The sequence below is a fragment of the Xenopus laevis genome, chromosome 4S, assembly GCF_017654675.1.
Source record: "Xenopus laevis strain J_2021 chromosome 4S, Xenopus_laevis_v10.1, whole genome shotgun sequence".
Taxonomy (NCBI): Eukaryota; Metazoa; Chordata; class Amphibia; order Anura; family Pipidae; genus Xenopus; species Xenopus laevis.
Window position 1 is genome coordinate 131,212,075 of NC_054378.1, and position 17,277 is coordinate 131,229,351.

General features: G+C 41.8%; 1 protein-coding gene across 1 annotated transcript in view; it reads left to right on the forward strand.

The window, feature by feature from the left end:
* LOC108704408 (constitutive coactivator of PPAR-gamma-like protein 1 homolog) overlaps positions 1-17,277 on the forward strand; it is a 45,975-nt gene that overhangs the window by 15,424 nt on the left and 13,274 nt on the right. The window contains exons 2-10 of the mRNA XM_018240946.2: positions 634-880; positions 5,317-5,399; positions 5,606-5,734; positions 7,113-7,209; positions 8,255-8,352; positions 9,332-9,531; positions 11,533-11,620; positions 12,720-12,944; positions 13,703-13,877. Coding sequence (XP_018096435.1) covers positions 634-880; positions 5,317-5,399; positions 5,606-5,734; positions 7,113-7,209; positions 8,255-8,352; positions 9,332-9,531; positions 11,533-11,620; positions 12,720-12,944; positions 13,703-13,877 — 1,342 coding nt within the window. The remainder of the gene's footprint in view (positions 1-633; positions 881-5,316; positions 5,400-5,605; positions 5,735-7,112; positions 7,210-8,254; positions 8,353-9,331; positions 9,532-11,532; positions 11,621-12,719; positions 12,945-13,702; positions 13,878-17,277) is intronic.

A 17,277-nucleotide genomic window follows, 5' to 3' on the forward strand; every position in this document is an offset into this window, starting at 1 on the left:
CTACACAGTCGCCAACTGCTCTACAGGGAAACAAACAAAGCTGCTTGAGTTCTGCATGGCTGGGAAGTAGTGATGTGCGTGCTGGCCTGATACCCCCTGATACACCCTGCGGGTGGCGGGCGGGTCCGGGACGAGCTCTTCCTCTTGTGCTCCCCGCACATCACTACTGGGAAGTAAGGCGCGGGCTCCCCCTGCTGTTCATAAGTATGATTGTTTCCCTGTAGAGCAGTTAGGGACCGTCTGACAATTCCTATCCACAGCAGTAAATGAAGGGAGAATTTCATTGCATACAGTTAGGTTTCTTATAATAACAGTAAACATTTTTTAATTATAATATATTGGAGATAGGTTTCTTTTTCATTAAAGAAAGTAAAAATTGTATTTTATTTTTTTGCCTTTTAATTTGAATACACCACAAAGTAGAAAAACAATTAATTTGATTAGACATTTAAACTACTGACAGCTGGGCTCTGCCCCCAGTGGCACCGGGCAATGATGTAAATGAGAGTATAAACGGCAATAGGGGAAGGTAAGCAATACTGATAATATCTTCGCCTTCTCGGTTGAATGGGTAATGTTTTTTCATTCCTCCCTTTCCATTGTTCCATAATATGTCCTTTTGGCTTTTGTCAGGTTGCCCAGAGCATTGAGGATCATCACCAAGAAGTCATTAACTTTTGTCGAGAGAACGGTTTCCATGGGCTGGTGGCGTACGACTCTGATTACGCCCTGTGTAACATTCCCTTCTACTTCAGTGCCCACGCCCTCAAACTGAGCCGCAACGGCAAAAGCCTCACCACCAGCCAGTATCTCATGCACCAAGTCGCCAAGCAACTGGACCTCAATCCTAACCGCTTCCCAATTTTTGCTGCTCTTTTAGGTATTTTTGTCATTCTCATCTCGCATTTATCATCCCTGTGGCCATTTATACACACACTAACCTACGTATTCTACAATCCCTACACTTAGGGCTGCTAGTAATTTTACATCTGGAGATGGGGAACCTCTATAGGGTTACTAACCCTAACCGTGGCAATCCCACTGATGACTCGCTGCACACTACTTTTTTAAGTATTTGTGTTATTTCTTAAATGGGATTTTGCTTTAAATCCCATGAATACAAATGATTTCATAAAATAGCCCCATGAAAATGAATATTTTCTGTTGATTAATGCCTGCCAAGGTTCAGTAACGGAATTTTTTGAATTCGTAAAGTCCTTAGGTTTTTAGCCTTCCGTTATCCGGAAACCTGTTATCCACGGAATGCCCGTCTCCTATAGACTCCATTTTATCAAAATAATCAAAATGTTTAAAAATGATTTCCTTTTTCTGTGTAATAATAAAACAGTCGCTTGTACTCGATCCTAACTAAGATATAATTAATCCTTATTGGAAGCAAAACCAGCCTATTGGGTTTATTTCATGTTTATATGATTTAGTAGTAGACGGGAGGCACATTTATCAAGAGTTGAATTTCAAATTCATTTGAGTTTTTTTTAACTCCCTTAAAGGGGTTGTTTACCTTTGAGATAACTTTAAGTATGATGTAGAGAGGGATATTCTGAGACAATTTCTAATTGGTTTTCATTTTTTATTATTTAAGGTTTTTGAGTTATTTAGCGTTTTATTCAGCAGCTCTTCAATTTGCAATTTAAGCATTCTAGTAGGTAGCTAGGGACTAAACTCCCCTAGCAACCATGCACTGATTTGAATAAGAGACTGGAATATGAATAGGAGAGGCCTGAGTAGAAAGATGAGGAATAAAAAGTAACAATACATTTGTAGCCTTACAGAGCATTTGTTTTTTAGAAGGGGTCAGCGACGCCCATTTGAAAGCTGGAAAGAGTCACAACAAAAAGGTTAATATCTATAAAATAATATAATGAAGACCAATTGAAAAGTTGCTGTGAACAACCCCTTTAAACTGGAATGAATTCTAAATTCGACCTGGCAAAATGTATCTATTATATTTGACTTATTAAAACTTCGTCGAATTTAAACAACCTGAAAACTCGATTCAAATTCGTTTCTAAGTCAATCAAACTCTATTTGAGTTTTTTCTCCAAAAAAAACCTCAAATGTCAGGAAGGCTTCAAACATCTCCAAATTGATCCCTGGACCTCTCCCATTGACTTAAATTCGGCAGGTTTTAGGTGATGAATAGTCAGCCAGAGTATGATAAATATGGAATTCGATTTTTTTTAAAAACTCAAACTGAGTTTCATTAATTCCCTAGTCGAATTTGACTGTTTTGACCATAAAAAAATGAAAATTTGAATTTTCAATTCAACACTTAATAAATCTGCCCCTTAATATATGAAGATGCAAATTATGGAAAGTTCCGTTATCCGGGAAATCCCAGTTCCCTAGCATTCTGGATAACAGGTCCTATACCTGTATTATAAAATACACTGCATATTGATTAAACTACCGGTTGTCAAAAGTGACACTAAAATTAAAAGGAAGTGATTGAAATTAATTTAGATCTCTTCAAAAAAACATTATAGTCAACATTTGTGTCTGAGGCACCTCCCACAGATAGAGAACAGACAACTTGCCCCTCTCTGAGGCCAATCTCTAAATTCTACAGTAAATTGTTTTCAGTTTCAGTACTTTATTATAACCCCCAGTTACGTTCTTTATTGTGCAAGGATTCCTATGCAGCCAGAATGTTGCTTTTGTGCTCCTCAGGGATATGTGTTTAGTAACAAATTAGATGTTATCTGTAATCAAATAAGGCCTCAAGCCCCCCACATGCGACCAAAACCAGGTATGGGATCCATTATCCGGAAACCTGTTATCCAGAAAGCTCAGAATTAAGAAAGGCCGTCTCCCATGGACTCCATAGACTCCATTATAATCAAATAATCCTAATTTGTAAAAATAATTTCCTTTTTCTGTGTAATAATAAAACAGTCGCTTGTACTTGATCCCAACTAAGATATAATTAATCCTTATTGGAAGCAAAACCAGCCTATTGGCTTCATTTCATGTTTACATTAGTAAACTTTAGGTATGAAGATCCAAATTACAAAAAGATCCATTATCCGGAAAATCCCAGGTCCCAAGTATTCTGGATAACAGGTCCCATACCTATAAGGGAAATTATTGAAGTGCCTTTCTGTTACTACTTTACTAACACTGCCCTTACACCCTTTCCCCTTCTCTAAAATAAATTGATGGTGCCAGTGTGCCCTTTGTCAAATGGGATTTTTAAACCTGTTTAATTTTTGGCAAAAAAATCTGTTTGATTTTTGGCAAAAAAAAATCTGTCTGCACACTGTCGCTGGGCCCCATACTTGGACCAGTAAATTGCAGACTGTCTGGAGAGACAGTTGGCTGTTTTCATGAGCTCACATACGGCCACTAATAGCTAATAGCAGGTGCGGCTAATTCTTAAAGGGATTCTGTCATGGTTTTTATGATGTCGTTTTTATTTCTAAATGACATTGTTTACACTGCAAAGAATTCACTCTACAATATACCGGTAACATTTAATTCCTGAACCAGCAAGTGTATTTAGTTGTAATATTGGTGTGTAGGTGCATCTCAGCTCATTTTGCCTGGTCATGTGATTTCAGAAAGAGCCAGCACTTTAGGATGGAACTGCTTTCTGGCAGCCTGTTGTTTCTCCTACTCAATGTAACTGAATGTGTCTCAGTGGGACCTGGATTTTACTATTGAGTGTTGTTCTTAGATCTACCAGGCAGCTGTTATCTTGTGTTAGGGAGCTGCTATCTGGTTACCTTCCCATTGTTCTGTTGTTTGGCTGCTGGGGGGAAAGGGAGGGTGTGATATCACTCCAACTTGCAGTACAGCAGTAAAGAGTGATTGAAGTTTATCAGAGCACAAGTCACATGACTGGGGGCAGCTGGGAAACTTGACAACATGTCTAGCCGCATGTCAGATTTCAAAATTAAATCTAAAAAAATCTCTTTTGAAAAACTGATGTGTTTTGAAAAAAACATGACAGTATCCCTTTAACCCTGTAAATAAATGCAGACTGAGAATCATCTGATACGATGGGTCCTGTGTCTGTGCCAAAAGGCAGTGCATTGGCCTGGGCGCAGACACACGGAGCAGCTTTGACATAAAAATGCATACTCGTAGTCCTGCAGCGGGTCGGGTACGGGTATAGATGCGGGATCGCGGGTCAGGTTGCGGGCCTCTTCCTGCTGCACCGCTCTCCCTGCAGCTTTACCTCCACTCATCTCCCCCTCCCATCCGACTTCCAGCACAGCTCTCTTACATCACACGGTGCGCTTCTGTCCCTCTCGACTATCGGCCACGTTTGATGATGTCACTTCTGGTTTGCAGCAACATCACTTCCGATTTGATGGTGGTCAGTGAGTTGCAAGTCGTGTTGCGGATAAGGCAGTTATGGGTCCGGTTTGGGTAGAGGTTCAAAGTGGGTAAATATGTGGGTTGCGGTTCGAGCTGCGGGGTCGGGTCTTACAAATTGGTTCCACGCAGGACTCTACCCCTCATACTTATGTGGGCTCTGACAGCAAGTGCCAAAACACTCTACTTACTCCATTGTCTGTGTAGTCTAAGGCCAATGACACACAGTTTGTTGCCTGCTGGAAAGCAAAATCGACAAAGAGCCCAAAATACCTTTGTGTTGCAACAAACACAAATTACTGTTAAAAACACTACAGTTGCATATGAAGACATTTTCAGGGAATCTCGTGATTTTTTCAGGAGCAGGGAATGTTTTTCCCGCAGGCAACAAAGCATCCCATGTGTATCATTGGCCTCAGAGCTCGCTTTGCTGATGAACAAATGTCGTTTTCCACAACCCTGTGAGTGTGCAGTATGTCACGAAGATGCGGCTGTCTGAACATGGCCACCATTAGGAAAGATGACGATTCTCTGCATTTAAACAAGAACTGAATTTTCAGGGTTTTCAGAACAATAGCCCTGCAGATTAAAGGCTCCTTTTGTGCAGATGGGAATGAGCCGGCATTAGTGAGAAGTGAGGCGTGCTCTATCACTATGGTTACCACATTCGGCAATGAGTCCCAGGCGCTAATCTCTACGAGTCCAACAACAGGGCACCGATTGTGTTACTTTCTGGGTCTGTCTGTGCCCTCTCTTTAGCCGAGAGGTGTTGTACTGTTTTTATGCCCAACTGTGATGTAAATCTTATTTACACTTATTTGTCAAATACATTCCCAGCATGAGGATTCATTCCTCTCTGTGTTATACTGGGGTTCCCTGAGAAACCTACAGACTGTAACGTAGGCCAAGCTTGGGTGACAGTGTGATATGTGTCAGTGGCACACCCATATATTAACCAATATTATTTGTTTTTAGGTAATCACATTCTACCTGATGAAGATCTTGCTGCTTTTCATTGGAGTTTACTTGGCCCAGAACATCCGCTCGCATCGCTGAAGGTATGAAAAGGAATTTATCCTGGAACACTTTACATGACATTATCTGAACCATTCCCAGGCCATGCCATTGCTCTATTTATCTGCACACCTGCTGACAGGGGTTATAAATATACAAGGAGCCACTTCTTTTGCAGTGTTTCCTTGCACATTGCTCTTTTAGAGCTAAAATTGCTCCTTTAGCAACTGGGTTCATTCTGTCCTTCCAGGTCCGTGCTCATCAGCTTGTCTTGCCTCCCTGTGATGTGGTGATCAAAGCTGTGGCTGACTATGTGCGTAACATTCAGGATACCAATGATTTGGATGCCATTGCTAGAGATGTATTCCAGCACTCACAGGTAAGAAATGACTAACTGCACTGACCTGCAGACTTCTGTTCTTACTCCTGATGTGCCAAATACAATATTCTGCACAAGATACAGGACGTTTGGGTTTGCTTTAAAGGAGAACTAAAGCCTCACTAAAGAAGTAGCTAGAAATGTTGTACATTGTGTTTTTTGCTTCTCTACCAGCCCAAGGCAACCACAGCCCTTTAGCAGTAAAGATCTGTGTCTCCAAAGATGCCCCAGTAGCTCCCCATCTTCTTTTCTGCTGATTCACTGCACATGCTCTGTGCTGCTGTCACTTACTGAGCTTAGGGACCCACTCACAATATACAGTACACATAGAATAGAAATGTCACAATATAAGGCTGATTAGTAATTAATACACATAATTACTACATGGCAGCACAGAAACCAGTGCAATTAGCATCAGAATTGAATAATCAGCAAACCTGTAGCATCAGCTTATATTACAGCCAGGGAAGCTCATTTTCTGCTGGATAATTAGTGACGAGCCCTAAGCTTAGCTTCTCAACAGCCAATCAGAGCCCACTGAGCATGTGAGTGTCACAGACACTTTCCAAGATGGTGACCCCCTGTGACAAGTTTGAAGTCCTGGATCATTGCTGCTATTGACAAGCTCAAACTTTAGCCTCGTGCAATAAGTTCACTATATAAAATAGGACATTTTTAGCCACGTTTGTAGGGTTTACTCCTCCTTTAATTAAGGGGGTTCCCTTCCTTGGGAGGTCAGTGTTGTGTTACTGTTCATTTGTACCTCATCATGAGCTGAAGAACCACAGGCTGGTTGTCACTAGACACCTACCTAGAGACATTTAACAAATATATTTTATTTCATATTCTGCACATTTATCAAACCAATGAACATTAAGTGAGGATGGCTCTCTTGAGGTGCCCAATAAAAAGTTGCTAATTCCCCTGTGTTCTTGCTATCTGAAACATGTTGTATTATTAAAGCACTAACACAGTCATTCTGCTTGAGTCCAGCTTCATTCTGTTTTCACAAAGATGTGTTTTAGGGGTTCACTCTCTAGCTAAGGTATGACTGTGCCTCATAAATTGGATGTGAATCTCAAGTTTTGAATGCGAGATTCAGCATGAACTGATTCCGCAGGCTGCACTCCAGCTGTAGCACTGATTGTGCTGCACCTTCATTGAGTGACAGAATATTGCATGATAAGCAAGCCATTTTCTGCAACAATAAAGGCTGCTAAGTGAATTAGCCCGAGGCACTGTTTTTCAGATATTCAGCAAGTTAAATCCGGCTATGTGGCCCAAGTCTCCATAATGAACTTTGTATTCAAACGCAGAGGTGTGAGGCACTTAACTATGTGTGTTATAAAATAAAATTCTTTATTTTTTTTCCCCACAGTCCAGAGCTGATGACAAAGTTTCCCGTTTCAAGAAAGCAATTGCTTATTACAGAGCAACGAACAAGCCTCTGTCATGCCCACCCGCTCATTACTTAGGTCAGTGTGATATTCCACTGATGTTAAGGATTTTATACACATGTATTTGTATGTATGTATTTATGTGTATATATATGTATATATATATATATATATATATATATATAGAGAAAGGCATAAGGAGTGCACAACCACGTGTCCATGTTCGCCCTGGGTGCCAGTCAAAAGTATTTATAATAAAAAATGCAGCAGGCGACGGCACTCCTAGGAAAAAACAACAGTGGTATGAATCAAAGGTGAGGTTTAATAAATCCTACGTTTCGGTTCCTAACCGGAACCTTCGTCAGGGAAACAAACAAACAAAAAATAAAATATATATATATATATATATATATATATATATATATATATATATATATATATATATATATATATATATATATATATATATATATATATATATAATATCAAAACAGGGGGGTTGTGGGAGCACTCTAAAGGCTTTAAAGTATATATATAAGTATAATAAATGCTATTGCATATGTACCCAAAACAGGGGTTATTTGTTACAAAGTTATGATCATAAAATTGATAAACCACCATACCACGTCAAGGTAAACCCCGAATGGCGGTCCCTAACTTGTTTTATATTTTATGTGCATTTTAGCATTACCTGTAATCAATGTCCGTTGAACGCTGTTTTTCACAAGTTAGGGACCGCCATTTGGGGTTTACCTTGATGTGTATGGTGGCTTATCAATTTTATGATCATAACTTTGTAACAAAATAACCCCCTATTTGGGTACATATGCAATAGCATTTATTATACTTATATATATACTTTAAAGCCTTTAGAGTGCTCCCACAACCCCCCTGTTTTGATAATATATATTTATATATAATATATATATATATTATATATATATTATATATATATATATACGCTAATCAATTGACCTCTCTCACTCAGCACAAGCTTGTTCATTGCACTTATGTTGCACAAGGGAGTATACTGTCCCTTTAACCATACAAGTTCCATATATTTATTTATTTGTTGGTGCTTAGTTTGCTGCAAGTATTTATAGGTTCTTTTTCCTTGGTACAGGCAGGCCAAATTCAGGTGGAGTCCACAGCATGGTGCCGCCATACACATCTCCTCAGATGCTGAACATTCCACAAGGCTCTGTGCAATCCAGACCTTTGGTAAATAAGTAGCATGGTGTTCTTTGTTTTCAACGGGGTGAACAAGGGCTGTTATATATAGTGAATAAAGTACCCCCTGTTAAAGGATACCTTAAAAATAAGTGAAAAGCACTTTTGCAATGTACATTCATTGTTTACTTGTTTTAATTCCAAGATATTAAGGGATACATTTACTGTTAATATGAATGAATTGTGTTGCAACAGCGCCACCTGCTGGTCATTTTCCCACCAGTCTGACTACCAAGTAGTCAAGGAAGTTGTCAGGAGAAAGAAAGAGGCTGCTCTGATGTTCTTTTGCTTAGGAAAACAATTCAAAACCTTTCTCACATCTTTCTTAAACAGAGCAGCCTCTTTCTTTCTCCCTCCTGACAAATTTTTTGAATTCATATTAACAGTGCATGCATCCCTTAATATCTTGGAATTAAAACAAAATAAACAACGAATGTACATTGCAAAAGTGCTGAGAATAGCCCCCTCATCAATTTTTCATTAATTTATTTTTAAGGTTTACTTATCCTTTAAGGATATTGTAAGTCACCGAGGCGTTCCATAACCATAAAAGCAAGAGGCCGAAGGCTGAGTGGTTTTATACAGGTCATGGAATTTTGAGGTTACTTCTAATATCCTCATATTTTCCTACAAGGGTTACTTTATTTATTATAATACACAAGTTTTGGTGAGTAATGTGACAAAAAAACATCACTAAGCTCTGTTTATAGCTGATGACATCACTAAGAACAGATATAATTTACAAGATATTCATGGCTTTTATGTATTATAATGATATAATTTACAGCATATTCATGGCTTTTGTGTATTATAAAGAAATTACTTTCACTTTTGCATGGGTTGGTGGGGCAGCAAGTAAAAAAGCTCCAGATGGAGACAGCCTTAGTAACAACTACCCAGTCATAGATTTGATTCAAACCTGGGTTGTTATCCTTATAACCTTTCTGAGCCTGTTGTCTCCCTTCATCAGACAGGTGGAAAATGCGTTTCTGAACAGAACAATTACAGTAACATTCCTCATGAAGGAAAACACACTCCTCTATACGAGAGATCTTCTCCAATCAACCCGGCACAGAGCGGAAGTCCCAACCATGTGGATTCCAACTACTTCCCTCCATCTTCAGCCTCATCCTCCTCTGAAAACGAAGATGGAAATGGAGGGGCCGCTAAGTGAGTTTTGTTTTTGAGTAATGCCATTGTTGCTGAAATACAAATAATAAAACAAAAAGATTCTATCCACTGCAGAACTTTAAACAATAAGTCTTTTTGGGATGTAAGCTGTCTATACAGAAAACGAATTGCTGCCATGAGACCTGTCAATGAATTACAGGGCACTTTTCTCTCTGGACAAGGGAACGTTTTGCTTATGGCAATCTGTCAATCCTCACAGGTGCTTGTCAACCGACTGAAATTTCAGACCTTCCCAAATAAAAGACAACATATCGGTTGGACAAACCAATTGGTAGGCACCGTGTAAAGGCAGATATGCTAATTGCCATTTGTAGCCTCACCACAAATCTGGGCCTGAATATACACCTATCTTGGTGTATATCTTGGTGTATATTCATAAATTACCTACCCCTATAAAGCATTTATAAAGCATTTTATTGAAGCAAGAGCTCCCTCTAGTTGCCAAAGCTCTAACATCAGACTTCCCATGGGGATAAATGCAAAAGCAAAACCCTCTGACTGCTTCACACACAGGACCAAATGCACCCTGGTTTCTACTTGTAGCCATGTTCAGCCATCATGAATTTATGTTACCATGTAGTAGAAAATGTAGCCTATTGAACTCAGGACAAACATCCATTTATCAAGCCTTTGTCTGTTAATTCAGAAAATGTCTACAACTAATGCTAACAACTGTTTGTTGCACATTGCTTCTATTCTATTTTGGCACAATGTTGTCACTGTTACACTCCCACCTCTGCATTTAGGCATTTGTCCATATACTGTGGTTCTCATAGATTGTAATGGGAAATGGTCTGGGACAGGTGCCCAACTTTCTACTTCCACAGCACAGACCTATTTGCTGCAGACAACATTACCTGAGTCCCTGAACTATGTATTATTATACTATCATACATGTGAATGGCATGGATGAGCTGCTCTACACAGGCCTAACATCACCATACACAGTGCCAAGCTGGAGTAGTGTAATGGGCATCGCCCTGGGGCAGTCGAAATGCATCCTCTGACGTAATAAATATTTCGCTCACTGGAAAACACTACCTGCTGCGTTCATAATGCCAATAGTAACAAGCTTTTCCCTTAATTTGGGGTCCATAATTCCAGTAAAGCCTTAAGATCCTACAGTATACAATGACATTCCAGCCAATTCCATGCTTCCTACTTAGGGGAACAGCTTAAGGGTGCCCTGGAACAGTTTGGGGGGCCCTTTCCTGTTTCAGCACAATAATACTCCCATGCACAGGGCCAGGTCCGTACAAAATGGGTTTGCTGAGATGGGAAGAACCTGACTGCACAGAGCAGGGCCGGAACTAGGGGTAGGCAGAGTAGGCACGTGCCTAGGGCGCAAAGCTTGGGGGGCGCCAGGCACGTACCTCCTCTGTCGCCTACCCCCAGTCCGGTCCCCTCTGTTCCCGACTCTCTTTACTTCTCTTTGCGCTCCGGCGCATGCTCGCGAACACAGGCTCGCGTCATATACGCATGTGCGTGTTCACGATGATTCGCGCATGCGCAGGAGGGAAAAAATAAGTAAAAATTGTCTTTCTTGCGCATGCACACGAGAGCGCCACCTTGGGCATGCGCAGGAGCGCTAAGCCAACGCCGCATCCACCGGCTTGCCTTGGGCACCTGTGCGGCGCGGCCCAGCACTGGCACAGAGCCCTCAACCCAACTGAACCCCTGTGGGATAAATTGGAACCCCAACTGTGAGCCTGATCCCCAACATCGGTGTCCAACCTCACTAAATCTAGTGGGGACCTTCCCAGATGGGTAGAGGCAGTTATAGCAGGGAAGGGCAACTTCATATAAGTCAATTTGAGTTGGAAATGATATGTTGGGCAGACTGGCCAAATAGTGTATTTCTTCTGTGTGCAGCCTTTGTATGGAGAATTATAAAATCCCTCCACTTTCTTTCTTCTAAATTATACACTGGGCAGGGATCTGCAGGCAGTTTCTTATCTGTCATGTGTTTGTCTCTTATAGTCATGTCAGCGGGAGCAAACCTTCCTGGGATAAAAAAGGGAAAAAATCAGGAAAAACCAACAAGAAAGACTCTACTGACCAGGCCAAGGTAATATCCACAGACAGAATCTCTGTTTTTCCAGAATAAATCAGTGCATTATATCTGTATGCTTATTATATAGCCAAGCTGAATGTCACCAGTAGTGTCCTGAAGAAAGAAAGAAATCTAGTAGCACACAGAGATTGATGCAAAATCCATGGTGATTTATTTAGCCCATATATGAACAAACAAGAGCAATGTTTCAGGCCCCACTGGACCCTTTATCAAGCCTACTGTGATTACTTTCACCAAACAATTTTATAGTGTGTTGTAGGGGTGTAATCAAAAACCCTTCCCCTTTCCAGTGACTTCATTAATTGACCTTGCATTGAATATACATACATTAACCCCTCGTGATATTCAGTCCAATAGTAAGTCCATATCAATATTCTTATTGGATAATACTCAAAATTGTTCAATCCTAAATAAATACTGATCTCATATTACCCGAGCCGCTGTCACAGTTGGGTCTCATACCTTTGTGCACAATACACAGTCAGCACTCCATATTCTTTGTAGATCAGTTAGTAACTCAAAGATGAACCAGTAGTGTCCCGAATTGCATTCTCTGGCTGATCCGTTAAACTTGTTCATTCAAATCTGCATTTCTGCATTCATTCATAGGCAACAGTACCATGATATTCGGCCAAGATTATGCTGGATATTTAGTAGATTCTCTCAGCTCATGGGTTTGGGTGGTGTTTGCGTAGTACCGACGATGCTCTTGTACATTTATATGAGATTATACAGTATAGTAAGAGAGGGGCACTCCTCACATATCAGACTCTCTTCTGTGGTTATTACAGAACATTCTCTCAGTGACCTCCAGTCCTATCAGGAATAGTAGAGAAAGGAAACTGGGGCAAGAAAGGGGTGGCATTACATTGAGTGGAATAATAGGAAAAAGAAACCAGCAAATAACATTAAATGCAGTAGTGGAGGTAAGACATATAACGTACAAGAAGTGAATGGAAGTGTACAGCAGTAATGCATGGGTAGGAGGAAGGACTTTGTGAAGGAGTAAGGCTGGAACCCTGCATGGTGTGGTGGGTAGATAAGGGTGAGCTTATTCCATTAAATTACAACTTTTCTTTCATTCGGTTTCCAGGCAGAAAATTCACCTCCTTCTGGTTCAGGAAATAAGGAGACTGATAAAAAAGGCAACCAAGCTGGTCACATGCAGATCCCTTGTCTTTTGTCAATGCCGACCAGGAACCACATGGATATCACAACTCCACCTCTACCCCAAGTTGCACCAGAAGTGCTGAGAGTTGCAGAACATCGCCACAAAAAGGGTTTAATGTATCCCTACATATTCCACGTGCTGACAAAGGTAGGAACCTTCTCTTCCTGAAACATTTAATTGTTTAGCCAATAAGAACTGGCTGGCAAGGCATCTTTGTGCAACTAGCACTGCTTCTGGGGGTCTAAAAGAAGAACTAAAGCGTAACTAAATAAGTTAGAAATGTTATACATGATGTTTTGTGCTTCTGTACCAGCCCAAGGCAACCACAGCCCTTTAGCAGTAAAGATCTGTATCTCCAAAGATGCCCCAGTAGCTCCCCATCTTCTTTTCTGCTGATTCACTGATTCACATGCTCTGTGCTGCTGTCACTTACTGAGCTTAGGGAGCCACTCACAATATACAGTACACATAGAATAGAAATGTCACAATATAAGGCTGATTAGTAATTAATACACATAATTACTACATGGCAGCACAGAAACCAGTGCAATTAGCATCAGAATTGAATAATCAGCAAACCTGTAGCATCAGCTTATATTACAGCCAGGGAAACTCATTTTCTGCTGGATAATTAGTGACGAGCCCTAAGCTTAGCTTCTCAACAGCCAATCAGAGCCCACTGAGCATGTGAGTGTCACAGACACTTTCCAAGATGGTGACCCCCTGTGACAAGTTTGAAGTCCTGGATCATTGCTGCTATTGACAAGCTCAAACTTTAGCCTCGTGCAATAAGTTCACTATATAAAATAGGCCATTTTTAGCCACATTCATTTTTAGGTTCTTTAATACACAGGATCCACCAGTCCTGCTCTAAACCTGCTCTGTTCATGTTTTCTCTTGTCAAGGGGGAAATGAAAATTCCAGTTACTATTGAAGATGAAATAAACAAGGACCTGCCTCCTGCTGCTGTGTTGTACAGACCCGTGCGTCAGCATGTTTATGGAGTCTTGTTTAGTCTGGCAGAAATCAGGAAGAAAGCAGAACGATTTGCTTTCCGGAAGAACAGAATGCCCCCAGAGTGTAAGTGCTCAAACTGTGCTTCTCTGCTCAACTTGTAGGGTCTGGCTCTCCTTTCTGTTTAGTGGTAAATCCTTTCCTGTATATTAAATAGTGTTAAATATTAACCTTTATATTAACCCAAAATAAGTGTAAAGACTGCGTTCACACTTCTTGCTTTCTACAACCACTACTTTATTCTCTAGAGACCATCCCCCATCTCATGTGGTCACTCTGCTGCTGACCAAACCATATTAACCAACCAGAATCCATTCCATCACTTCTGTGGTACTACAACTGGTCTGTCTCAAAGTAGCACTATTAACAAATAGGGATGTACCAAATCCAATATTTTGGATTCAGTCGAACCCCCGACTCCTTCGCGAAAGATTCGGGCAAATACCGAACCGAATCTGAATTCTAATTTGCATATGCAAATTAGGGTTGGAAGGGGAACATGTTTTTACTTCACTTTTCACTTTTTTATTCACTTACCTGCTCCTTTTAGCAGAAAACTGTCCTGTGTTCTTTTTAGCAAGCAACACACAGAGATCCTTTATAGGGAAACTATTGCGAAAAACCAAATTTAATACAAGCTTCATATATTGTATATATATATTGGATATATTGGATCTAATGTCAATGAATATCTGACAATAAAGGCTGCATGGCCTGAAACGTTGTGGTGATGCCCACAAAAGCACAAATAAAGGCTTTTTAACTACTTGAAGAGGTGGTGGTGCTGTTCAATCTTTCACTACACAGTTTGCCAATGGGAAGTGGCCATTGTAGAACGTGCACCATCTCCAAAGAATATTGAGAATCGATGTGCTGACTACTCTTTTCCTACACAGTGACACATACAGTCACACAGCCAATACAGGCTTTTACTACTATTTTCCTCAACGTGTCTGAGGGACCCAGCGATGACCTTTTTTCCAGGGGGGCACCTGTGGCCACAATGAAAATTGTAACCTGTGCCAAATGCCGCAAACGTTTTTCAAAGGGGCTTAAAGAACCCCTATGTGGTAAATGCAAACCGCCTGTACCGGACCCTGAATCCCCAGAACCTGCTCCAACCTACAGAAAGATGGTCTTCTCCACCTTCAGTGGACGCACCAGTATACCGACTGTCTAAAAATACGGCTCTGCCTGTACCTGACACTTCCTCTTTCAGGGACTCGATGGACAAGAAGTTAGAGAGCCTCCTACGCTCTGTTTTTTCTGCGTCTGGCCCTTCTCTACGGCCTGTGTTAGCCATGGTATGGGTCAACCAAGCTGTTCAGTCCTGGTCCGATTCTCTCATCTCCGGCATTTCTTCCAGAGTACCCCGTCAGGAACTTTCCCATTTATTTTCCCAAATCAAGGAAGCAAACAAATTTTTGTGTGAAGCTTCCCTCGATGCAGCTCAGGTCATCAGTAGAACCTCTGCTCTCTCAGTGGCAGCTCGCAGATCACTTTGGATGAAATTGTGGTCAGCTGATCTTTCTTGACCTCCATTCCTTTTAAGGACAAGCTCCTTTTTGGCCCTGACTTAGATAAGATCATCAGCCAAGCAACTGGCGGCAAAAGCACCTTGTTACCTCAACCAAAGGCGCGCTCTTCCTTTCGCAGGGGAAAATTTTTTCGTGGTTCACAAACCAAACATACAAGATCATCTCCTCCATGACAGTCCTTTGCTAATCATGGACGTGTCGGTAGCAAGCAAAAACCTCCTGGCAGAACCAAAAACACACCCCCAAGACCGCCTCAGCATGACGGCGACCTTCCACCAGCAGCCACGTTGCCAATAGGGGGGAGGTTAGGGCGATTCGCAGATGCCTGGGTCACTCAAATCCAAGACTTTTGGATTCATGAAGTGGTAACTCGAGGTTATCACCTAGAATTTGCTTCTCCTCCTCCCCATTGGTTTTTCATGTCCAGGCTGCCACAGGAGACAGAAAAACAATCAGCTTTTCTAGACGTTATTTACAACCTTCTCCTCGCAGAGGTGATCATACCCGTACCCGCCGGGGAATGCTTCAGAGGATACTAATCAAACCTCTTCGTAGTTCCCAAAAAAAGACGGGTCAGTCCAGCCCATTCTGGACCTCAAGGAACTGAACAAATTTATTCAACCACGAAGATTCAAAATGGAATCTCTCAGATCTGTCATTGCAGCTATGTCTCCGGGTCAGTTCCTAATATCACTCGATATAAAGGACACATACCTACGATTTGCCTTCCAGAATCGCCACTACCAGTTCACGAGCCTACCATATGGGCTAATGTCGGCACCTCGGGTCTTTACCAAGATCATGGCCGCAGTGACAGCAGTGATCCGCACTGCAGGGATTTCCATTACTCCATACCTAGACGACCTACTTATCAAAGCTCCCTTCTTCTCGGAAGCACAGAGATCACTTGAGACAACCATGGACAAGCTGCAGGAGCTGGGTTGGGTTCTAAACCTGACAAAATCGTCCCTGATGCCCAGTCAGTCCATGACTTTCCTCGGCATGCAGTTCAACACTCAGACACAGAGGATTTATCTACCTCGAGAAGATCAGCCACCTTCAAACACTAGTGAAGTCGCTTCTACAGAAGCCACCACATGTGGTCAAGTTCTGCATGAAAGTCCTCGGAGTCATGATTTCCACCATAGTTTAATTCCATCTCAGAGAGCTCCAGTGGAACATCCTGAGGGCTGGAAGAGGAAATCCCTACTTCAGGAGATTCGCCTTTCTCACAAGACGAGGACCTCCCTTCTGTGGTGGCTACACTCCACCCACCTGTCGGCATTCAGGACTCTAGGGGAGCCTCAGTGGCGCATCCTCACAACAGACTCCAGTCTGTTCGGTTGGGGAGCAGTGCTCGAGGGTCGTACAGCACAGGGTCAACCAAACACTCGAGAAAAGAAGTTACAAATCAACCTTCTCGAGATTCGAGCAATCCAGCTCAGTCTGATCTACTGGCAGCAAACCCTGAGGGGTCAAGCGGTGAAAGTCCAGTCCGACAATGCCACGGCGGTGGCCTACATCAACCCTCAGGGGGGCACAGAGCAGCATTAAACGAAATCAAGCTCATCTTCAACTGGGCCGAAGCACATCAGACTCACCTGTCGGCAATCTACATTCCCGAGTTGCTAAACTGGGAAGCAGATTTCCTAAACAGACAGTCCCTAGACCCAGGCGAGAGGTCACTGAAAGACGAGATCTTTCGAGATAACACAGATGTGGGGCATTCTGGAAGTGGACCTCATGGCAACTCGCCACAATCGGAAGGTACCAGCATTTCTAGCTCGCTGCAGAGACCCTCTAGCCATAGACGCCGACACGCTCACAGCCAGGTGGCACTTTCATCTGGCGTACACCTTTCCACTTCTACCCAGGATACTCAAAATGCTGCATCGAGAACAGACCACACTCATCCTAATAGCACCAAG